Here is a 23,143-nt window from a genome sequence, read left to right as displayed (position 1 = left end):
AATTGTGGGTTAAGAACAAAAAATAATAATAAAAGAACAGATTGTTTGAAAATTCTTTTGATATCATTAGATCATCGAAGCCTGTAGATAATCCTCCCAAAGTTTGTGATCTACTCACCTAACAATGTTTAATGAGTTTGCGAAAAACTATTTTGACCACTGAAACAAGATGCAGATGAAATCAGAGATTAGAATGATATGGATTTTTCACTCCAAACAAAGCCATATTCCAGATAATTGCTAAAATGTAATGTTGATTGTTAAAGCGCCACCACGAGGTTTTGGCCTGAGTAGTGGGAGGAATTTACAACCCAGGTTCAGGGTTTTGTTCAGGAAGTTTTTACTGCACGAACAGTTTTAGAAAAGAAAAATAAGAAAGAAAGAAGAAAAAAAATGATAATGTTTTATCATTTGAATTCTTCCATCACTCTGTGGAAGAAAAAAAGAATTACAGAGTCAAAGATGTGATGAATCAATCACAACATCAAAATCCATTAAGATTCTATGAGCAACTTAAATTTGTAACTTTGATCATTTGTTTTATATGGACTAAATGAAATGTGAGAACTTTATTTCCTATTGTTCATTTATCTGTAAAGGTATCTGATTTTACACATGAGGATCAGTTCACTGGTCATGAGGAGAACTACCTGTTTAAACAGCTATATAATATCTGTAAATGAAATGCAGTGTTTTAAAGAGAAAGAAACGGGAGCAGAAGAAACAGAATAATATAACAACATTTCTGATCAGTGTGAGTGAAAAGTGATAGAGAGGTAATCTCTACAGACGTGGCTGCAGCTCTGTGGGGACGAGGCCCTGCCAGATGTTTATTCTGACTACTTGACAAAAGTCCGTCTGAGACTCTTAAACCAGTCACATCAGTAAATAAATCTTTAACTGTTTAATGAAAACACTCACCAACAACAACAAGCTGAATGTGGAATATTTGTTTTGGCTGAAGTTTTGGAAAATCACAGGTGTAGTCTCCACTGTCATATACCGTCGTATTTCTGATGATGATGGAGGCGTTGCCGTACTTCAGTTCATCTGGAAAATGTGAGACGTTATTGGACTGAGTTCCTGCATCATAAATGAAAACCTCCTTTAGATCACCTTTCTTCCAGTAAAAGCGTTTGTACTCAATGTTCTCCTTGGTGCTGAGGGAACAGTTTAAAATAACATCACTGTGTTCTTTCACGATCACTGGGCCTGGAAGATAAAAACATGTATTAATATGTTAAACATTAATTAAATTAAGTAAAGACAGACATAAAGACGTTAGTTGTTAGAAGAACATATCAACTCCTCTTATCAAAAGAAACTTTTCTTGTTCTTTGAACTTGTTGAGCACTTGAATTCATATCGCACAGGAAAATGCACAAAATACTGACATTTGGAAATGTGCATTTCTCAACTTAAACAAAGTTAAACGATAAACAAAATTCATAACAATGGATTTAAAACTCTCTACAGAGCAAGCGGCTTGAAGGAACAAATATAGGTACACTGATATCCTGACTCTGGCTGAACTGCAGAGACCCTGTCCACAACCTGGAGGAGGAACTATTATACATGAGCGTGTTAGTATAATATTATAACTTTAAATAAAGAGTATAACGTTCACTTCATAGGATATTGTTAGTATAATGTTAATATATTAATTATTATATTTATATAATGGTATACTATTTTATCTAGCAATGGATTGGTGACCTGTCCAGGGTGTACCTTGCCCGATGTCAGCTGGGATAGGCTCCAGCCCCCGGTGATCCTGTACGCAGGATAAGCGGTTGACGATGGATGGATGGTATACTATTTTATTCCAGTTACAGCAGTTTAACTTCTGTGGGTTGTTTTTGTTTTTCTATTTAATCCTTGTGCAAGAAAATGGCTCTGGTCTCTAATTTGTTATTAATGCTAAGTACTAACTTGTCAATAATCAGTAGTGATGGAAGTTTGATTCTTTTTACTGAATCAAATCTTTAAATCTCGTTCAGTAAAATGAACTAATCTTTTTTCGAGTCATATTGTTCATTTGAACTAGGCTGGTCATTGCGGTGCTGTGGCCCTCTTGTGGGTGATGTAAAAAAAACAGAGCAGTTCTCAAACACTGAATACAATAACAATCAGAATAAAGCCATTAACTTCTTAAAAAGAACTCCAGCAGAGAAAAAAAGAACAAAGAAATATAAAGATTAAAAACGCAGCAGTTTGGCAGGTTTAGATGCAGAATGGGCCACCGCAGGTTCAGATCAGATCCTGGAGCCTGAGAGAAACAAAATGAGCACATCGCTCTCAAACACTTGCAGGTTGTTCACTAGTCAAGAGCTGTGAAACAACAGCACGGCTCTGTTGATAAATAAAAAGTAAAACTTGTGTTCTCTAGCAGACCCAGAATGACTCCCATCAGCTGTTAGCTGTAAACACACCGGAGGACTAACGTTGCGGTATGGCTGCTTTAACGCTTTAACGGTATGGAACAGCGGCCCTGCGCTGTAATAACATTATGCTTTATTAAATGCCACATAATTAACAAAAAAGCTATTTAATGTCAGTTGAGTGACTGCTTACCTGACAACCGACTTGCCTCTCATCTCCAGCGCCGGCAGGAAGTCCGCCTGCCGAATGAACGAAAAATTCCGAGGACCCACGAGAGTGATGAATGAATTCATTCCTGTATAAAGTACCAGGTACAGCTTTTCCCCACTTCCCCAAACCAAAAAAATGCAAGCTGGTACCATGGACTGGAAAAGGGCCATAACATTAACGACTTGGCTCTCCCTGATTCAGACCAGCAGTGAGTAGGTCAAATTCAATATTTTATTCAATCATCCTGAAAAGCTCATTAGAATAATGATAGTTTTAGCTTTTAGATTTCAGGAGCAATAAATAACTGAAACAATTTACAGACTTTAAAAGTAGTCACTATTCAATCTAGCTTTATTGGCATGAATGTAAAACAACATTTGCCAAAGCTACAAATAGATTACAAAAGAACAATTCATTTTATACAGCTCATTAATCACTATTAAAAAAAAAAAAATATATATATATATATATACATACATATTAAACACAAAGTAAATAAAACAATAACAGTGTGTGTTAAAAAAATAAAAATTGAAAATAAATAAAATATTAAAATAACCAGTCCAGTGTTTCCCCACACATAGCACACACCAGTGCAGATGACACTCTGTACCACGTTGGCTTCGGTCATTTCGAAATGATTTGTCATTAAGAAGTAGGGGTGCACAATATTAACATACTGTGATATTGATCAGGAAAATTAACAAACAATATTAATTTCGATATTCTTATACATGTGTAAAAAAGACAAGTCGATGAGACGTTTTTCTGATATGTTTCCCCTTCGATCTCCGTTGTTTCGTTGTCTCCCATGTTCTTACTTTTCTGTCCTTTTCCCCCCATTTTCTTCTCTCTCTCTCTCTCTCTCTCTCTCTTCACTGATACGTGAAGTATGCACAAATGTCACCTGGTATGCTCCATAGTGTATGTTCGTGTAGTGGACTTATTTGCTCACACTTTCATATGACGGCGCAACTGGCCAATGAAAAATGATCATTATATCAAGCGACCTCTAAATTGAACTCAACTAAGCCACACAGCCAACAGATGCATGTATCCACAGAACATTGCACACTTTCTGCCACATAATTCACAAATTAAAGTGATAATGACATTGAGTCAATATATTGTGCACCCCTATGAAGAATCCTCCTTCGCATGCAGCGCACCATGGGCTGAAAACACAATCATGGGTTGAAATCAGGAGTTCTGTCTCTTTTCCTTGATTTTATAAAAAAGCCAATTGCTTAGAGAGAATGTAAACAGAGCAGACACATACAGGGAAGTAGGTGGATCCTATATATTTTATAAACTCATTGATAAAACTTTACATAGGAAAGACTGCTAAAGGTTGCGTTCGGATAAAACACAGGAACTGTGCACAAAAAATATTTTGGTTTTTATATGTCCTACGCCGATTTCCTTTTATAAATCACTCATCAACTTAAAGTGTGGCGCATGTGAGTGAGCTCCTTGCCCAACCCTTAAACGCCCATAGTTGCCTATAAATGGTCAGTGAACCGCTCCTCATTAATACAAACTGACTGCATGAAGATAAGAATGGCAAACAGACAGAAAAGCTACAAAAAGAAATATAACCCAATGTCCTTTTCTGTGCGGCTGAAGCAAGAAAAATGATTGCATTTACATTTATCCGACGCTTTCATCATCACATTGTAAGAGACTTACATTTGCTATATATGTCAGAGATCACACGCCTCTGGAGCATCTAACTGTCTTGCTCAAGGACACGTTGGTGGATGTGTCACAGTGGGGAATTGAACCCGGGTCTCTCACACCAAAGGGATGTGTCTTATCCACTGCGGAGTAAAATGCGTACACAAGGGGACACAAGACGCAGTAGATGACCCATCCGCTTGTTAGTTGCTTTCTCCAGTATCATGTGCGTACGCATGGCTCAGAGTTTGCGTGGATGACCGCACATTCTCCCGTCAAGTTGGTTTTTCACAGATCACAACCTTTGCGTACGCACCATTTATAAATAAGACCGCTGGTGTGTAAAGAGCTTAATGTGGTTTATGAATAAACTTGACTTGAGTACAAACATGAGGGGTGCAGAGAATAAAAAACACCCCTGAATATAATGCAGTCCAGTAAAATACCACCGCTAACTCTGACCTCAACGCTAAAACATTTAATTGAATCAACACCTCTATGACATTTTCAAGAAACAAAGACAAAACTGATTATAGGCATCATAACAGAAGACTTTATCGCAGAACAGTTGTATTGGATCCATTAGATTGTCCAGGTGTACCCCAAAGTACAAAGTCTTCTATAAGTCAAGTCCGCCCTTTATATTCGTCAATACACCGATCATAGTCAATCTGTGAACCTGCAGGAAAGAAAACAAATTATATTGAAGGAAATCCTACCTGCCATGAACCTACTCTGCATATAAATACCAATAGAATGCTTAATGCCTGAATAGATAAAAACAACGGGCAAAAATCAAACTTGTTGTGTCTGCTTAAACATACCATTCTCATCATTGAGTTTGATGCAACCTGTAAATAAAAGGCGCTAGAAGAACACAGACAACTAGAGGAGTAACAAGAACTGCAGCAAACACCCATCGAGTGGGGGGCTCTGAAACAGATGATAAAAAGTGAATGTAACAGTCAGAACGTAGCTGCACATCATAAACAGCAGGTTGAACATCACAGCCGACACAAAGAACATCTAAAGGTGTGCACGCTCCTGAAATCTAGAAGCTAAAACTGTTAGCAGATCCAAACAGCACTGGGATGAGTCTCAGCAGGAACAGTGATGTTAGCATTGATCTTATGGCCAGTCGCCTCCTGCTGGGCTCCACAGCTAAGAGGTTGGTTCTGGTTCTGGTCTCAGTAGTGAGGAGGGTAATGTCGTAGCATCGTCCTCTTTCTGAGACGTGCTGCTCATCAGTAGGAAGAAGGTTTGAATCTCTGTCCTGCCGCCTCTACTTCAGCCTGTTTACATGTGACTGTTGCTAAACTCCCGCTGTGCTGAGATCTGCAAACGTGTGAGGCGATCTGTCTACAGCCGAGCTTCTCTGCACCCTGAGCCGAGGCCACCGTGGACTCTGGATTACGGCTCAGAACCACATCTGGATTTTATCACAGCTGCTGTTACAGCGAGTGTTGATAAGCTTTGTTAACAGGAAACATTACACTTAAACATGAGGCTGAGATAGGTTTATGTTTTACTTTGCAGTGGAAGTACAAGTTTCATTTTATGCTACTTTATACTTCTATTCACTACATTGATCAGACAGTTACTAGTTACTTTGATCTTACATACAGAACAAGTGATCATCATGATACTTATTCTACTTTAAATACATTTAACAGATACATCTGTACTCTTACTCAAGGTGACTTTTATAAGCAGGACTTTAACTTATAACAGAGTATTTTTACATTGTGCTTTTCCTTCAGTAAAGAGTCTGAGTACTTCTATCACCACTGACGGCTGCCCAGTGATGTCTAGATTAAAATCAGAAAGCCAATATGTTGCCATGCTGTCACATTATTACCAGGAACTGATTGATATTTTATTTTTAGAGGTAAAGTCTGGTCCTAGTTTTTACAGTTTTCAGTTTCTAGTTAAAATAAATTGATAAAATCATCAATGACTTAAATCTTGAGTGTCCTCATGTTGTTTGTTATGTGATTCATGTTGGACTTGGCTGCTGTAACTAAGCAGTTTCCCTTTGGGATCAATAAAGTTTATCTTGCTCTCCATCTAATCTATTTATCAAACTACAGATAATAAAACCTTCAGAGAGCCTCGGCGTATTTTATTGCAGACATGTGGCTAAATAATTCTTCAAGTTCAGGACCTTTTTTCTTTTCACTTGTGGCACAAAAACTCTCTGATTCTAAAGTCTCTAAATCTCCCTGGTGAGGTGTTTTCATCCGATCCTCAGGATCAGGCTGCAGCAGCCATTTATAAATCTGTTACTGGGTTTGTCAGTGAAGTTTACTAAATTCTTCCGTGTCCTTGTGTGTATTTGATCAGACTGATCTCAGAGTTTCCTACAAACTGCAGTTCTTTCTGTTACTTCACTCCAGACTCTCTTTCTCTCAGTTTGAACATTTTCAACTTGTGCAGACGTCTTCATCCAAATTTGCTTTCTGTTCAGTCTAATCACACTCGTAAACATGTTTGAAAACTAATAACACAACTATTGAAATGACTGAAAAACAAAAATACCACTAGAAAGAATCTCACCATTGAACAGCACGTGGATCTCAGTATAAATCTGATGTTTGATCTCCTCCTGTGTGGCTACACAGCGATAGTTGTCGCTCTTGGTCACAGTAGTTTGGAGGATGATGTAGAAGCTGCCTCCTCTTTCTGAGACCTGTGTCTCCTCAGCAGGAAGTTTGTTTCCAGCACTGTCCTGCCACTCTACTGTAGGTTTTGGAGCACCTCGAACTTCACACTGCAGCAGCGCAGAGTCCTGGGTTTCATTGAGTATTGTGACGTATGGCTCTGGAGCTGCACCTGTGAACACAGTTTAAACAACAACTTATAAAAGAACAATTACAGGGTTGGAGATGTAATACTGCAATGTTTTCGTTCACACTTTTCTGCTTGGATATGAGCATATTTAAATGGCAACAGAGAAACAGAAAAGTACAACATAAGCCTTTATTACACACACCAGCCTTTTTGTTTATATAATTAACACAATTTAAACAATTTTAACTAGTTTAACGAAGTTACACGCTTCTCCTTGAAACAGGAAGTTGTCGTTACTTCACTGTACCTGCTCAAATCTGCACCAAACTTTACGTGCTTGATAACTGTCCCGCCCTGAAAACATCTACATGCCAATATTTATTTATAGTGGTAGCGCCACTTACTGGCAACATGAAGCAGGCGCTTTGTGAAACTCATCACGCTATTTAAATAACATTTTCCTGATGTGTTCCGCACTTGACATAACGAATAGTTACCGGATGCTCTCTAGGAGACACGGGAAGTGATGTTGAAGTCCTCCATGCAGCGTTCAAAGCGCGTGAGAATTCAGAGCCGCACTGGCGCAGAGCTGCAGAATATACCGCGCGACCGCGTCACATCCTGACGTGCTACAGATGCGAGGGCGCTGCACAACGCTGCTTGCAGCTTTAATTTTGTTTTATTGTTGATATGTGATTGGGAGTCTGCACAGGATTTTTATTTTTTAAAATTATCTGATGCTCTACGCCATTTCTCATGCTTTGAGTTATATGTTTTTTCTTGTTTGGCGGGTATGTCAGAGGTGTTTATAAACAATGCATATTTACACTTAACCCCTAGTTTTTCCAGAGGCCTCTGACCTCTGATATATATAGCAATTGTAATTTGCTTTGGATAAAAGCGTCAGCTAAATGAATAAATGTAAATAAGTAAGTATTTTTATGGTGAGTATGCGCAAAGTCAGAATGTCTATATGTCCATAGTTCAGCGGATAATTTTCTTGCCTTTGGTGTGACGGACCAGGCTTCAATTTCCACTCATTACTCTTCATGCAGCAGGATTGTGGATTATGGGAATTTCTTGCAGGGATGAAAGTCACTGCCAAATGACAAAATGGAAAAGGAAAGTTTTTGGACGGAAGTATGTGAAACAATGTTAGCTATCTAACTATGATTCTTATGCCTGAGTGATTGCCAAATTAGCAGTGTTGTTCAATATGTTTATATTTTCATTTGAATGTAAGCTGTACCCTTTTATGGAGACCTGAAGATATTAAGAGGTTGTGCTGCCTGTCAGCCTCTCAGCTCCACAGGAGCTGGTGCTAGATGCAGGTGTAGTCCAGAAAGCGAGTTTACTGACAACTCGTTCACCCTGAGGAGAGGGAAATACTGCATTTTCAGTTCCAGAAAGAGCAACTTTAACTCCTGTGTCAGCCCACTGTAGTGAGGGAGGAGATCACAGAGTGGGAGCTGATCAAATAAAAGCATCAGCTAATTTAATAATTGCATGCGGGTCTATTTCAAGTACTGTTGAAAAATGATATAATGATGTTGTGTAGTTCATCAATGGTGATTGGTTATGGTTATTCACGCACTTTATAAAGTTTTGCAATAGGCAGCATGTTAACTTATTACAAAACGGTATGATCCTCATTTCATAACGCCTCTGCAAACGGCGAGATTGGCGGTTGAATCAGGCTCCTTCTATCAAAGCATTTAATCTTCAACTATTCAGGGTCAGCCTTAAATTTCAAACACTGTACTTTTAACTCCAGTATGTGTTTTCCTGTTAATTGAACAGACTGCTCCCAAGTTTAATTTGGGAGGCAGATACCATCTCTACATTTATTTATTTATTTTATAGATATTTATATTATTACCTCTACCATTACAATTACTGTTCATCTCTATGTGGAACCTGCATTGTGCTGCTGTGTGTTCCCTCTCCCTCAGTCCGTCCCCCTGTCTGTGCACTTTTCATATAGAGCAGGGGCCTGTACTACGAAGCAACATACCAAGGACATCTTTTCATTATCTGGCTTCTCTAACTCGAACAATCAGGCTATGCGGCCACACAAAGCTCCAGATGTGGCTGCAGCTCTGTGGGGGTGAGGCCCTGCCAGATGTTTATTATGACAACTTGACAAAAGTCCATCTGGGACTCTTCAGTTGCATCAACGGCCATTATGGGTGTAACAATTCTCCAAATGGTAGAATACTATGGGAGTATCAGGTCAAAAAGTCAGCCACAGTCATCTCGAACGCACCCCTGAATGAGAGCTCAACAGTCTAGCGAGTGGGTCTTGTGTTGATGCTCCGAGGGACAGATTCACAACACGAGACCGTTTGTGTCGCTGATTCAATCTCAGTTTCAGCCCTAGCTGCCGTCCTTAACTGTTTAATGAAAACACTCACCAACAACAAGCTGAATGTGGACAGGTTGTGGCCTAAGAATTGGAAGAACACAGGTGTAGTTTCCACTGTCGGCCACCGTCGTATTTCTGATGATGATGGAGGCGTTGCCGAACTTCAGTTCATCTTGAAAATGTGAGACGCGACCTTTGAACTGCTCAAGTTGACCTGGAAAGCCGTTATTAAAATGAATGCCTCCATTATAAATAAACACCCACTTCTGACCATCTTTTGTCCACTCAAAGAGATTCTGCCCAATGTCCTCCTTGCTGCTGTGGGAACAGGGTAACATAGCGTCACTGCCTTCTTTCACGATCACTGACTCTGGAAGATAAAAACATGTAACAATTAGTCTGTTTACAATTAATTAAATTAAGTTCAGACAGACGTATAGAAGTCTGTTGTTAGAACAACATATCAACTCATGTTCAACTTTCCTGTTCTTTGAACTTGTCGAGGACTTTGTCTTTGTCCTCCAGATATTTGTACATTTTACCTTCTTACATGTATTTGTAATTATTTCCCTGGAATGTTTTATCTTTGTTATTTCTTTATTTCGATTCCTTATTTTTACCACAACAGTCCTTTAGCAAAAAGCATTAATAATACTAAAAAAACATTTCTCTCTCTCTCTCTTTTTCCCAGGTGATGACAAACATCAGCACTGACTTGTTCAGACTGTCTCAGTATGCACACTCAGCCCACTAATAAGAAGAAAAACACAGAACTAAAAGTCAAACGTGGATGAATGAATTCAGTTCATAATTATTTGTAAGTCGAGTGTTGTGTAAAAAATCAGACCAGATGAAAAAGCTTGAACTTTTCCCAACATAAGTCATGCAAAGCAAAAACATAATGCTTTCTTATTTTTATTTAAATACTTGTACTGTGCAAATGACACTTCTACACTTGTACTTCCGTGTTTTCTGAGGGCTGGCAGGTCAGGAGCGGGGAGACCATTTATTTTAGAAGAAGTGTAAAGTGATTTTAAGGAGATTGTTTCTATTGGTGAGAGTAGGGGAAGTAGAAGCACAGGACAGGAGGATGGGTTCAATCACACTACGGTCCAGGAGAAGCAAGAGGTGTGGTTTGACTAAAACCCCATCCACACTACTGCGTTTTCGTTTTAAAACAGACTACAACGGCGAAAACGAAGACCTAAAATGGAGAAGTTTGCCGACCCCGTTTTGCGTTTCAAAACTCCGGAGGGCGTTTTAGAGAAGACAGGCCAAAACGGAGGACTTCAGAAACGATGTTGCATGGGTGTTATAAGTCATGCAAAGCAAAAGCACAATGCTACTGACAGAGTATTTTATTTGGTATTTTTATTAAAATATTCTGTATTGTGTAAATAAGACTTATCTGCCTACACTTGTACTGTGTTGTCAACATTTACTTTGCGACGACTCCCAGTCTGTTTTTCACCGGCAACACACACCGTGTTATATTCAATAACAGTTCCAGCTTGTTGGTGCATGCAAAGAAAATCTAGTCTGATTCTTAGTCTGTATTTCTTTATTCTTTCACCAAATATTCTGTAACTACGGAATAGACCATCTGCTTCATGTTTACACCGGCAAGCTTATTCCATTGTACGTACAGCCACTAGATGTACGTTTTCAGTTGTTTTTATGTAGACGGAGATCAACTCTAATATGCTGGGTGTGGACGGAGATTGTATTCTTTTTAATTCTCTGTTAGTAGTGTGAATCGAGCCCAGCTTTAACCAGGAGAGGTTTGTGTTCCTATGTTTGATCAGACTGATCTCAGTATAAGTGTGAATCTTTCTCTCAGTTTGAAACATTTTTAACTTAACAATCTGCTTTGTGTTCAGTCTAAACACACTCATAAACATGTTGAAAATTAATAACACAACTAATAAAATTACTTAAATAAAAAAACACCACTAGAAAGAATCTCACCAATGAATGGCACGTAGATCTCAGAATAAATCGGATGTTTGAATTCCTCCTGTATGGTGACACAGCGATAGCCGTCGGTCTTGGTCACAGAAGTTTGGAGGGTGATGTTGAAGCTGCCTCCTCTTTCTGAGACCTGTGTCTCAGCTGGAAGGATGTTTCCAGAACGGTCCTGCCACTCTACTGTAGGTTTTGAAGAATTACCTTGGAAAACACACTCCAGTAGCACAGAGTCCTCTGTTTCATTGAGTTTTGTGATGTATGGCCTTGGAGCTGCATCTGTGAACACAGTTTAAATAACTTATAAAGAACAATTGTTGGAGATGTATTACTGCAATGTTTTTGTTTACCCTTCTCTGCTTGTATATAAGCCTATTTCAGTGGGAACAGAAAAAACTGAAAAGTACAACATAAGCCTTTATTACACACCCCAGCCTTGTTTTATATACAACATAATTTAAACTATCATAACTAAAATATTTGGTAACTTATTACAACTGCTAACAGATGACAGATTATTGAGACAGCGTAATGATCCAAGACCTTATAGATACCACTATCAAAACTTTTCTATTATTTGGTAGAAAGACGAGACCCAACGGCAGCCAGAGCTGGAGGTGTTCTGACTCGAAGAGAGATTTGGAGTCGATGTATTTTGTTTAATTGATGCGCAAAGTTGAGTTGCTACAGCATTGACATTGTGTCTGCGATGTGTGATAACATTCTCATTGAGATGATGATATGACTTGTGATAGATAAACAAATAATGAAGTGTGCATATTAACTCCCTGGTTGTTTTTAAAGAACAGGAATAGATTTGGATATTTTAAATATAACTGCATGCTGAGGTTGTGTAAAAGTTAGGGCTGACCCCGAAGAGTCGAAAATATTCCGCCTTGATAGGCGGAGCCTGATTCGATCGTCAATTTCACCGTTGAATCTTCGCAGTGGCGTAATGAAAATAGGACCATTTTGGCTATATGGGGGAGCTCAACATCTAATTTTACATAGAACTACCGGTTTTCTCTTAATAAGTTAATAAACAGCCTTTTACGATATAAAAATCGACATATAATGCTGTAAACAAAAATGTGTAAAGAAATAAGCTTATTAAAGTGCGTAAATAAATCCTAAATTGTGGCCCTAATCGTTTAGGTAGGAGGCGTCGTGCGCTTCAGCAGGTGTGGCAGACACACACACCTGGGACTCCCGGGACGTTCGGATCATTTATCACCATTGATGATCAACAAAAAGAATATTATATTGTTTTTTAACAGTTGGCTACTGGATAAACCCGCCAGAAACCACGACATACATGCAATTATCGGCTGCACGGCACGCACAAGCAAAATCGACACAAGACCAGTGAATGGCAGGCGAGCAGAGAGAAAGTCAACAATAAGCCACAGTTCAGCTGGAAATGTACAGTGTAAGTTACAGTGAGTGATGAACAGAGGGTGCAGCTCTGCAGCTTCTCAAGATTAAAGCAGAGCAACTGTGCCTAATTCTGTCCAACTTTCGCCCATGGTGCAAAACGTCACCATGTCGCATGACAGTTAAACCTTGCCGGAACAAGGCAGCTGCAGTTGTCTGAATCTGGCAACAGCAGCGGTTTTACTCCGGCTGCATAAAGTTGGAACCACCTTTTGCCTGATCTTAGCTCACACACTCTACTGGAGCATCAGGTCAAAAAGTCAACTCGAACGCACCTATTGTCTGTAGTGAGTGGGTGTGACGCGGTTCTGTCCCTCGGAACAGCAACACAAAATAGGGGCGTTTGTGTCGCGGTCCAGGTCTTTCAGAACCGTTACATCACTAGTGGCGATCAATAACTGTTTAATGAAAGCACTTACCAACAACAAGCTGAACGTGGACTAGTTGTCTTGGCCAAAGTGGAAAATCACAGGTGTAGATGCCACTGTCAGTCACCTTCGTATTGCTGATGAGGATGGAGGCGTTGCCGTACTTCAGATTGGGAAAATGTGAGACGCGACCTTCAAACTGCTCATCTTGATTTGGAAAGCCGAAAGGAAAGCTTCTAACATACATGAACACCACCTTTTGACCATCTTTCTTCCAGTTAAAGTGTTTCTCCACAGCGTCCTTGGTGCTGTAGGAACAGGGTAAAATAGCATCACTGCCTTCTTTCACGATCACTGGCCCTGAAAGATAAAAAGTATGTTTACAATGAATTCAGTTAAGTTAAGACAGACATATAGAAGTGTGTTGTTGGAACAATATATCTATTCATGGTATTACATGAAACTTTTCCTGTTCTTTGAACTTGTCAAGCACTTTGTCCTCCAGATATTTGCACTTACACTTTACCTTTTAATTGTTTCTCAGGCGTTTATCTTTTTTGTTTCTTTATTTAGAATCTTTATTTTTTCACGCAATAGTCCTTTAGCACAAACTTAAGACCTGCCTCAATATTGATAATAAATAACATTTATCTCTCTCTTTCTTTTTCCCAGGTGATGACGAACATCAGCACTGACTCGACACTTAGCACACTAATAAAAAGGAAGATGAAAAAGAACGACGATGAAAACACAGAACTTAAAGTCAAACGTGAATGAATAAATTAGAAAGTAAAAAGACAATAACAACAAACATGCATCTGGTGACCGATGTTGACAAGCAGCTATGTACAGCGTGCTAACCTCGACAACCCAGCTGTATTCTCACGTTAACATAGTTATCTTATTAGCAAGACTCCTTACATGCTTGCTTATACCTTATTTGAAGGTCTGTTATATAGAAAATAGCGAGTTCAACTAGGGGTCGACCAATAATCGGCTGGCTGATTATCGGCACCGATATTTACTGACTGTAGTGTGGAAGTAGCCAATGGAACGAGCGAGCCATCGAGCTGCAGCCCCTCCCCTTCTCTCTCAGCAGAGCACACACAGAGCGACTTCAAACCTTTTGGCATTATTAACAATAACGTTTACGCAGAGAAGATGAATTTGAGATTCTTTTTTTGTGACCAGCTACCGATAAACATATTTCTACATCAATGTGCATGCAAACCAGGTTTCACTATATGATTGTTTATTAGTTTAATTTAAATACATGCAAATATATATATCTGTTGCCTTTTTGTTTATTTACAATGTGTGCTTCCATGAGAGCTGACATTTTTGTGTGATGTCATTCATCTGCTACTGGTGAAGTCAGAGTACATATTTTTTCTCCAAGTTCACAAGTAGGAAATCTGACTTCAAGTAGCGTTCCACGATAGTTTTTCTAGTTGGATGTTTCAGAGTTACGAGTTGCCTTGAACGTAGCATAAGTGCAGCAAAACCAGCAGTTGAGTAAAAGACTGATACTGCATTAGCATATTTTAAGCTGCTCTGTCTCATCCAGCACATGTGCTTGGTTTTACACAAGCACATGTGCTAGCTCGGCTAATAGCTAGTTTGTTATAAACTGAGATGCTTCGTACCGTAAAGTTTTGCAAATCCTTGTAAAATCAGCTGCTTGTTGACAGAAACCAGCTCCTCTCTACCAGCAGCAGCAGAGGGAGGAGGAGGACTGAGGAAAAACAGATACTGATGTCTACGCTCTGTCAGAAATACAAGTTTATTTTTCATGTACCATTTGTTTTCAGATACTGATCTTATATTGTTATTTTGCTGCTCTAAACTTTACTTTTGTTGCTGCTCTGCAAACAGCTAGTTATAATAAAACATTAAATTCAATTACTCTACAGAAATTGAGCTATTCTTTTTTTTAAATGACATATTTTTTTAAAAAACCAATAAGAGTATAGACAAAGAACAGAAGCAATAAATAGTATCAATAAATGTATCAATACAATCCTAACAATGTAAAATTAATACAATAAAAATGGCAGAGAAAGGGAGCGGGAACAAGCAAGCAAGCGGCTGCTCCAGTACCTCTGGGTTTAAGCCTTTTGAGCTCTGGCACCTTTAATGTGCGTTCTGTTTTTCTGGACAAGATTTCAGCCAGCATAATAGGGTAAGCCTAATGGATTTCCTTATTTACTATTTGATTTGGTAGCTACTAATGGTTCTGTTCGCCCTTTAAAACAATGTGCAGGTACGCCATGCATTTTAAAAAGCCTAATTAATTACTTCATCATAATTATGAATCAATTATTTTCAGCACATTTAATGCACTCTGGTACCAAATAATTTACAAATTAAGGACTGCCCTTAAGGTTAAACATGTTCTGCAACTCCCCCTACAACAGATTACTGACCCCACCGTCTTGACTGATCCCTACTGCCCCCCCCTCCCCTTTTTCTGGGGGCCAGAATCAGGGAATATGACATCTGCTTTCAATTAAGGTTGACATCTAGGTTGACAGGTTTGTTGCTTACCTAGAGGGCCTCCTACAACCACTTCACAGCTCAGGCAAAGCCTAAACTGTATTATGAAAATATGTTACAGCTTTCAGATATTTAAACTGAAACATTCCAGTCATGTCACTGACAACTTCATCCCGCCCCCGCCAGTCTGATAAAGTTGTACCATTAGCTGATCTTTCTTCTACTTGCATAACTCTGAACTTCAGGGTTGACAAGACAATTCAGCAAGAGGGCCTTTTGTATGGCTTGGAGGACGAATGCTTTATCGAGTACTTTAAATATAGTTAAACATAAGTGATCTTTTTCTTTGCTCTGTTTCCCATCTCTATAATATCTGATATCTGTGCGCTTTGTAATTATAAATTGAAGCGCACGTCTCAAAAGAAGAATAAAGGTTTTGCTGCCTCTGATTCAGAATGACATTAAGGCAGTTTCATTTTCCAAATCATATGCAGCTCCCTCTCACTGCTGATGATCTAATTCCTGTAAGCTATTACCCATGAACAAGACATAAGGTTTGAATTAGGCTCTCCTGTTTGTAATTCATTTCCAGGCACAACAGAGTACAGTTACTGAGTACTAGATGATTGAAGAGCTATGGTTCAATCTCAACTACATTTTTTGAAGTCTTGGTCTTGCTTTGTGTTTATTTTCATTTGAGCTTAGCTCGGTCACTAATGATGGATGAAACCGCTCATCAACCTGAAAGGTTTGACAGATGTGTTTTTTCTCTCCACATGATCTCCTTAATTTGCAGGCAGTTTATGGGGTAAAACTGGAGTTGTATGTAATCACACATTCAGTTTGAGCTACACTTAAGCAGTGTTTTTACATTAAAACAAACTTTTTTCATTGCCTTATTTGATCTAAGATCTCAATTTTAAGTCAAAATTAGTTGTGACTTGAAATACTGGGTACTGAATTAAAATGGACAGGCTGAGACTGAATCCAGAGGGTGTACACTGCATCCCTGACTGATGGGGAAAATGTTTTACAAAGAAGAAAAAACATGTTAAATCAAGTGAAGTTAAGTTTTGAGACAAATAAACACCCTTAGTCGGACTGGATTATGCTCTGGCAACTCCGTTTACCTCTATGTCACATCTTTGTCTGAGGGAGAGTGTAGCCACGTTAATACGAAGATCAACGTGGAAAGAATCTCTGCAGATATGTCGCATTCGCTGATTCATACTGATCAAAAGTTTGCAGCATTATCCTGCAACCCTGTGTGCTTTCACATAGCGGTCCGGCTTCATCGGAACCAGCAGCACACACAAACCACGCAAAGTTATTTGTCTCTGTCTCATCTGGCACCAACTTTCCCGGCACAGAGGCGAATTAAGTCGGACACCTTTTCCAGCTCCGTACCGCAGATAGGTTCAATACCCCCATGAAAAAAGGCAGCGTGAAAGCGGCTAATGTCTGGAGCTAATTACAAAAGTTGTACTTGGAGTGTTTTTAGCATTTTAATTTTAGCATTTTTAGCACTAGCTAACGTTAGCGCCACACCAAAAATCAACGCACATGAAAAGGAGGGTGAAGCGAAACTTAAAAAAACAAAGTTTGGGGTCCAGTCAGTGTCTGATCTACTGTCAAAACTTCTAATGGTCCGGCTGTCCTCCCCAGAGATCGAGGAGTATAATCATAGGCTGTATTAAAAAATGTTCATCCTACAAAAGCTGTGGCAGAGGGGTTCGGGCAGAACCAGGAGGCATTGTCTCCTATTATTTGTTAACATCCTAACTTTGATTGGATGGAAAACTTATTGCTTCAAATGCAACAAATAAACCTAATTAAAAATGTGCTGTTACCGTTAACGACTACATGCAAGTAAGCATAGAAAAGGAGTGTTGAATAAAGATGGTTAAGCTGATTTCAGCTCTTGGTGTTTGTATGTGGGTGTTTTAATGGGAATGTGGATCTTATAGATCAATTTGAGAAGTACCTGTGATGTCGTTCCACATTTTATTGTGCGTCATGTAATGTGGGGAACTGGTCTTGGTCTTGACTTGGTCTCGGTTTGGGTGGTCTTGACCACAACACTACTTACTGATGAGAAGGCCTAAGTTAAATGATGAAGCATGATTAAGAGTGAGCAGTGATGAGATTTAAGTTGAATGATGATACGCATCTTGTAAGTTTAGAAAACAATTTACTGTTATGTCTTAAGTACATTTAATAACAAAAATATAATTTTGCTTTCAATTTCACTCCGGCCTCTTCTTTAAGTTTGTATTTGACATAATAACATAATAATCTCAATTTAAAGTACTGAAACAAATATTATTATATATTTATTATTTTGGCCGGTAAAAAATATGCTTGTTGGGTGGATTTATTCCATCTACCTCCCACCTTGGCAGGCTTGCTAAAAAGTTTCCACCCCTGCGTAACAGATATCTGTACTTACCAAAAACAAGCTGAATGTGGACCGGTTGTGGCATAAAACGTGGACTATAACAGGTGTAGTTTCCACTGTCGGCCACCGTCGTATTTCTGATGATGATGGAGATATTGCCGTACTTCCGTTCATCTTCAAAATAGGAGACACGACCTTTGAACTGCTCATATTGACCCGGATGGCCGTTATTAGAATGAAGGCCTGCATCATATCTGAACACGCTATTCTGACCATCTTTCCTCCACTCAAAGAGTTTGTTCTCAATGTTGTCCTTGGTGCTGAAGGAACAGGGTAAAATAACATCCCTGTCTTCTTTCATGATGATAATCACTGACCCTGGAAGATATAAATATGTATTAATCAGTATGTTTACAAATAATTCAATTAAGTTAAGACATACAGAAGTCTGTTGTCAGAACAACATCAACTCATGTTATAAACTTTTTCTGTTCGCTGTGGGCGGCGTTACTTTGCAGCATGCCAGATTTGAGCTTATTAGCTTTAAGAGCAACTGCTAGAAACATCTGCAAATACACAGTACAGTGTGTACGTTAACATAGCTATCCTTATTAGCAGTGATCCAGGCTTGCTTATAACTTATTTGAAGGTGTGTCTCAGAGATTGACAGCGTTGTGTTAAGATACACTCACCAGCCACTTTTTACAAATGTGTCAACGTCACTATAAAGTGCCTTTGATGTCCTCCTCAGAATCACTCAGTCATCATGAACACTTAGTAAACTAATTGAATTCTGAGATATTATAAATAACCAAATATTTACACTCATCAGTACAATGATTAGTCTCCAGAAATGTGTTTCCCTCATTTTATACCATTTTATTTGATTGTATGCATGTGATTTTTGCATGTCCCATGTGCTGCTCTGCTAACTTCACTAAGTGTAATAAGTGGTTTGATTACACAAAATAAAAATAGTTTCTATATGTATTTATAGTCCTTAGCATGTTCGTTCAGAAACAAGTCATTTTCATAGTTTATGTTTAATCTTCATTATAATACTAAACATAACAAACAAAATGTTTTCACATATTATAAAATCTTTCTATGAGTTTTTAGGAAAAGATGAGGACCAAATAGTTTTGTTTAAAAGTTTGAGTCTCAAAGGCACCTTATGGTGATATTGACCAAAATAGCTAATCAGCCAATCACATGGCAGCATCTCAATGCATAAATTTAGACATGTGGGCGTGGCCAAGACAAGTTTAAACCGAGCATCAGAATGGGGAAGAAACGGGATTTTAGTGACTTTGAACGTGGCATGGTTGTTGGTGCCCTGGTTGCTGGTTTGAGTCTTTCAGCAAGCTGCTAAAATACAACCTGACTGAGGAAATAATGAGAAAGACTTTCACAAAGATCCCGAACACGTTTATATTAACATGGAGGTCAATCCACAGCTTTGGATCTAAATTTAAAATGTGAGAAATTAAGCCAGAGAGAGAGAACAGAGAGAGAGGGGGGGGGACAATGGAACATTTTTTTCTGGTTCTTATTTATTGAAAATTTCCTAAAAAGTATCAAGAAAACAGGATATCAGTTAAAACAGAAATAGGAGGCGTCCTTGACTTTCAGAAGGAGCTTAACCTATGTGTTTGACTGGGTTTTGTTAATTTGTCGAGATGATCAAAAAAAATTGCAAGTACTTTTAGAAGTAAAATTGTGTGCTTCATTTTAATCTTAATTTAAAATGTGAGAAATGAAGCGCGCGAGAGAGAATCAACCTTTTCTGCCTCTTATTTATTTATTTATTATTATTTAATTCTCAATAAAAACGGTGTCAACTAAACAGTAACCCGGAGGTAGCAATGAAGAGTCTATATTTGATCATAAATAGCCTATATCAGTGATGTTTCCCAACAATTAATCAGGTTTGGCACAAGAAGCTCTTCTCGATAAAGTTTCTCTCTGCAGGACGCTCCTAAAAATAACGTAAACATAATTATAATGCGAAAGACAGGTTATAGCCGAGGCTGCATACAGATGGGCAACAGAGGTAATTCATATGGATGTGTGCAAATAATCCGGATATTGATTACCAGTCTAAGTAAGAGTTAAGTCGTTTTCTTACCGTGTTCATCAGCAAACGTTGTTCCAGACCGAGTCAGGAGACAGAGACACGCGAGAGGAAGAAGTTTCATGGTTGTTGAAGTCATCACTGTGACTTAACTGTAACGCCACTAACGGGACAATTATTGATTAGATGCTCACAGCGTGTTTAAGCGCGTTCCCGTTAAGTCCGTGAGGGTTTAAAGTGCGCGAGGGCTCTCTCGCGTACAGGTTCAGCCCTTCTTGCTCCCCTTTCCTAAGTCCAAATTTTTGCAGACTTTGCCTGGAGGAATAGCCCACAGTTTATAGCGCTGTGACGTGAAACAAGAGGAGGGTGGAGATGCTGCTGCTGGGTGCTTGAACACATTTTGCTCTTTGACGCCCAAAGTGCCCTTTTGTCAAGTGTGGTGTATAACATATGTGCATTTGACCATTACAGTTTAAGATAGCACTGTAGCAGCAGGACAGAGGGTCAGTGACCTCTTAAGGGGGAGTAATGATTGGTGGTTATGTAGGGACTGAACCCTTCTATAGAATTTGACCTCTGACCCCTTGTTTTGTTACCTCAGAATAGTACTGAACCCTTATATGGTATTTGGCAGATACCTAAACATGCCCTATATAAGCTGTGTTTGATGTACAGAGAGACAGAGTGGTTATCGGGCTGGGTCTCTCTCCAAGCTGCTGCAGAGCTTGTAATTGATGCTGAATTCCTTGATGTAATAAACTTTTATGATCAAGAACAGTGTCAAGCGGATTTCCTCTCAACACATCATCGCAGCATTATTGTTCGGACACCACACAAGGCAAACTTTTCTTTATTTATTTACTTTTAGTTTTTGGAAATACCATTTTGTGAAGGTCTGTCCAATCCAACTGTTGGTAAAAATTTATTAATAATTAAAATAATAATAATAATAAATAACCCCCATTTTGACCTTTCACCTGATGACCTCATCTGTGAGGAGCTGGATGGATGGATGGATGGATTTTTCATCCTTTCCCCATTAGTGTTTCTCATATTATTTCACACATCTTTTGGAATCTGGTATATTGGTACATCTGGTATATCTTATTTTCTGTACCTGCAGCTCCTGGTGTGCAGCGTCTCCCTCTTGTTTTCTTGTACCAGTCGGCCTCGGCAGCTGCTGCAGCACTGCAGCAGGTCAGTCAGTGAGCCTGTTCAAACACTCAGCAATCTTTACATCTTGTCATGCTCACATAATTGTTTAATCAGCTAATATATCTCCTATGTTTGTTTTAATATCTCTAGTCTCAGATCACCTCCAGCAGTATCCCCAGCAACCCCTTATTATATTATACATTATATATGTCATCTGAATTCTATATTAAAAATGTTTAGTAAGTCACAGCCTATTTCCTAACCCTGATTTCCCTGAAATCCTGTCGTGAGCTCAGTAGTCATTTTAAACTCTTGTCTCATGTAGGCCTACTATATTTCTTAATGTCTCATTCATTCACATTGAGGGTTACTCAGACCTGACTTTGTTCAGTTGTGGTATTGATGATTTTGCTTGAACAAAACATATCTAATCTTTCCACACCCCAGGTGACTGAGATAAAACACTATATTGCTTGATATGTCTAACATCACTGTGAAGAGATGCACTGTACTAAATCCTGCTACTCTCCTCCCAACTCCCTCCAGACGAAAGACAGACTTATGATTGTGTTGCAGTGATAACAGAAGTGCGCTCCCCAAGGGCAGACATACCTTAAGTTAAGACTCAACAAATCCAGACATGGATTTGTTTGTGGAGGGCTCAGCATCACGTGATCCAGCAACTGGTAAAAATGTAGCTTCTCATCAAACGACTGTGGCAAAACCACTTCCTTCATACTATTCTGCACAAGCAGCAGAATTAGTTGCACTGACAGAAGCATGTAAATATGCTAAAGATAAATCTGTAAACATTTTTACGTCATTATTCAGGTGGTGTTACTCATGATTTTGGAAGATTATGGGCATCCACAGGCAAACCTATCGCTCATCAAAAACTGGTGGCTGAACTTCTTGAGGCTGTGCTGTTGCCTTAATTGATTGCTGCGTGTAAATGTGATGCTCACACTAACAAACTTGATCCTATCTCACAGGGGATAGGTTTTGGAGAAACACCTCGAACTTCGCACTGCAGCAGCATCCTGCCCTTTGTTCGACCGAGTACTGTGACATGTGGGGTTGGAGCTGCACCTGTGAACGCAATTTAAACAACAACTTATAAAGAACAATTACAGGGTTGGACATGTAATACTGTAATGTATTTGTTCACCCTTCACTGCTAAAACATGAGCATATTTAAGTGTTTAAGTGGGAACAGAGACACAGAAAAGCAAAACATAAACATTAAATATTTGATCAGGCTGCCTGAATAAAAAACTCATCATAAAATGTGTAGTCATTCTTCTTTTAGAGCTGATGAAAGATTGTATTTTCTTTCTCAAAAAAAAGGACAGCATTAAGTTATATTTTCTTTAAAACGGCAGGTTAGTTCAAGTTTTATCATTTTAATTTATTAATCTAAAATCCATTAAGATTCTTCTAAGCAACATAAATGTAACTTTGATAAAATATTTTAAAAGGACCAAATTAAATGTGAGAGCTTTATTTCCTATCCTTCATTTGTCTGTGAAGGGGCACTTGCTTTTACACATGAGGATCAGTTCATTGGTCATGAGGAAAACTACCTGTTAAAACAGCTGTATAATGTCTGTAAATACAATGCAGCGTGTTAAATTAAGTTTTATAAAATAGATAACTAATACCAGGCCTTGAACTCATCCCAGTTTTCGCACACAAAGTACTTAAGCACAACTTTTTAATTCACTTCACCTTGACTCAGCTTTCTCATCCCTCCCACACAAACCCCATCTTCTTTTTTTCCGCTGCTTCCCTTCTCTCTCTTTGTCTGCATACGGGAACCTGAGATCCTG

General features: G+C 38.8%; 1 protein-coding gene across 1 annotated transcript; it reads right to left on the bottom strand.

Annotated features, from left to right (window-relative positions):
* Positions 1-4,731: 4,731 nt before the first annotated feature.
* LOC119886263 (netrin receptor DCC-like) lies at positions 4,732-20,466 on the bottom strand. The gene is made up of 8 exons (XM_038696888.1): positions 20,214-20,466; positions 18,137-18,463; positions 13,243-13,551; positions 11,393-11,668; positions 9,474-9,794; positions 6,826-7,101; positions 5,094-5,202; positions 4,732-4,948 (listed from the first exon to the last, which is right to left on the bottom strand). The coding sequence occupies exons 1-7, from the start codon at positions 20,296-20,298 to the stop codon at positions 5,102-5,104; spliced, it is 1,695 nt and encodes a 564-aa protein (XP_038552816.1). The 5' UTR covers positions 20,299-20,466; the 3' UTR covers positions 4,732-4,948; positions 5,094-5,101.
* Between the last annotated feature and the right edge of the window lie 2,677 nt (positions 20,467-23,143).

Source organism: Micropterus salmoides, unplaced genomic scaffold (genome assembly GCF_014851395.1).
Source record: "Micropterus salmoides isolate LMB-PRFRI ecotype aquatic unplaced genomic scaffold, ASM1485139v1 Ms_hic_scaffold_4, whole genome shotgun sequence".
In the NCBI taxonomy this organism is placed as follows: Eukaryota; Metazoa; Chordata; class Actinopteri; order Centrarchiformes; family Centrarchidae; genus Micropterus; species Micropterus salmoides.
The sequence above is the reverse complement of the archived record's forward strand: the minus strand, read 5'-3'. Positions and strand labels throughout refer to the sequence as shown.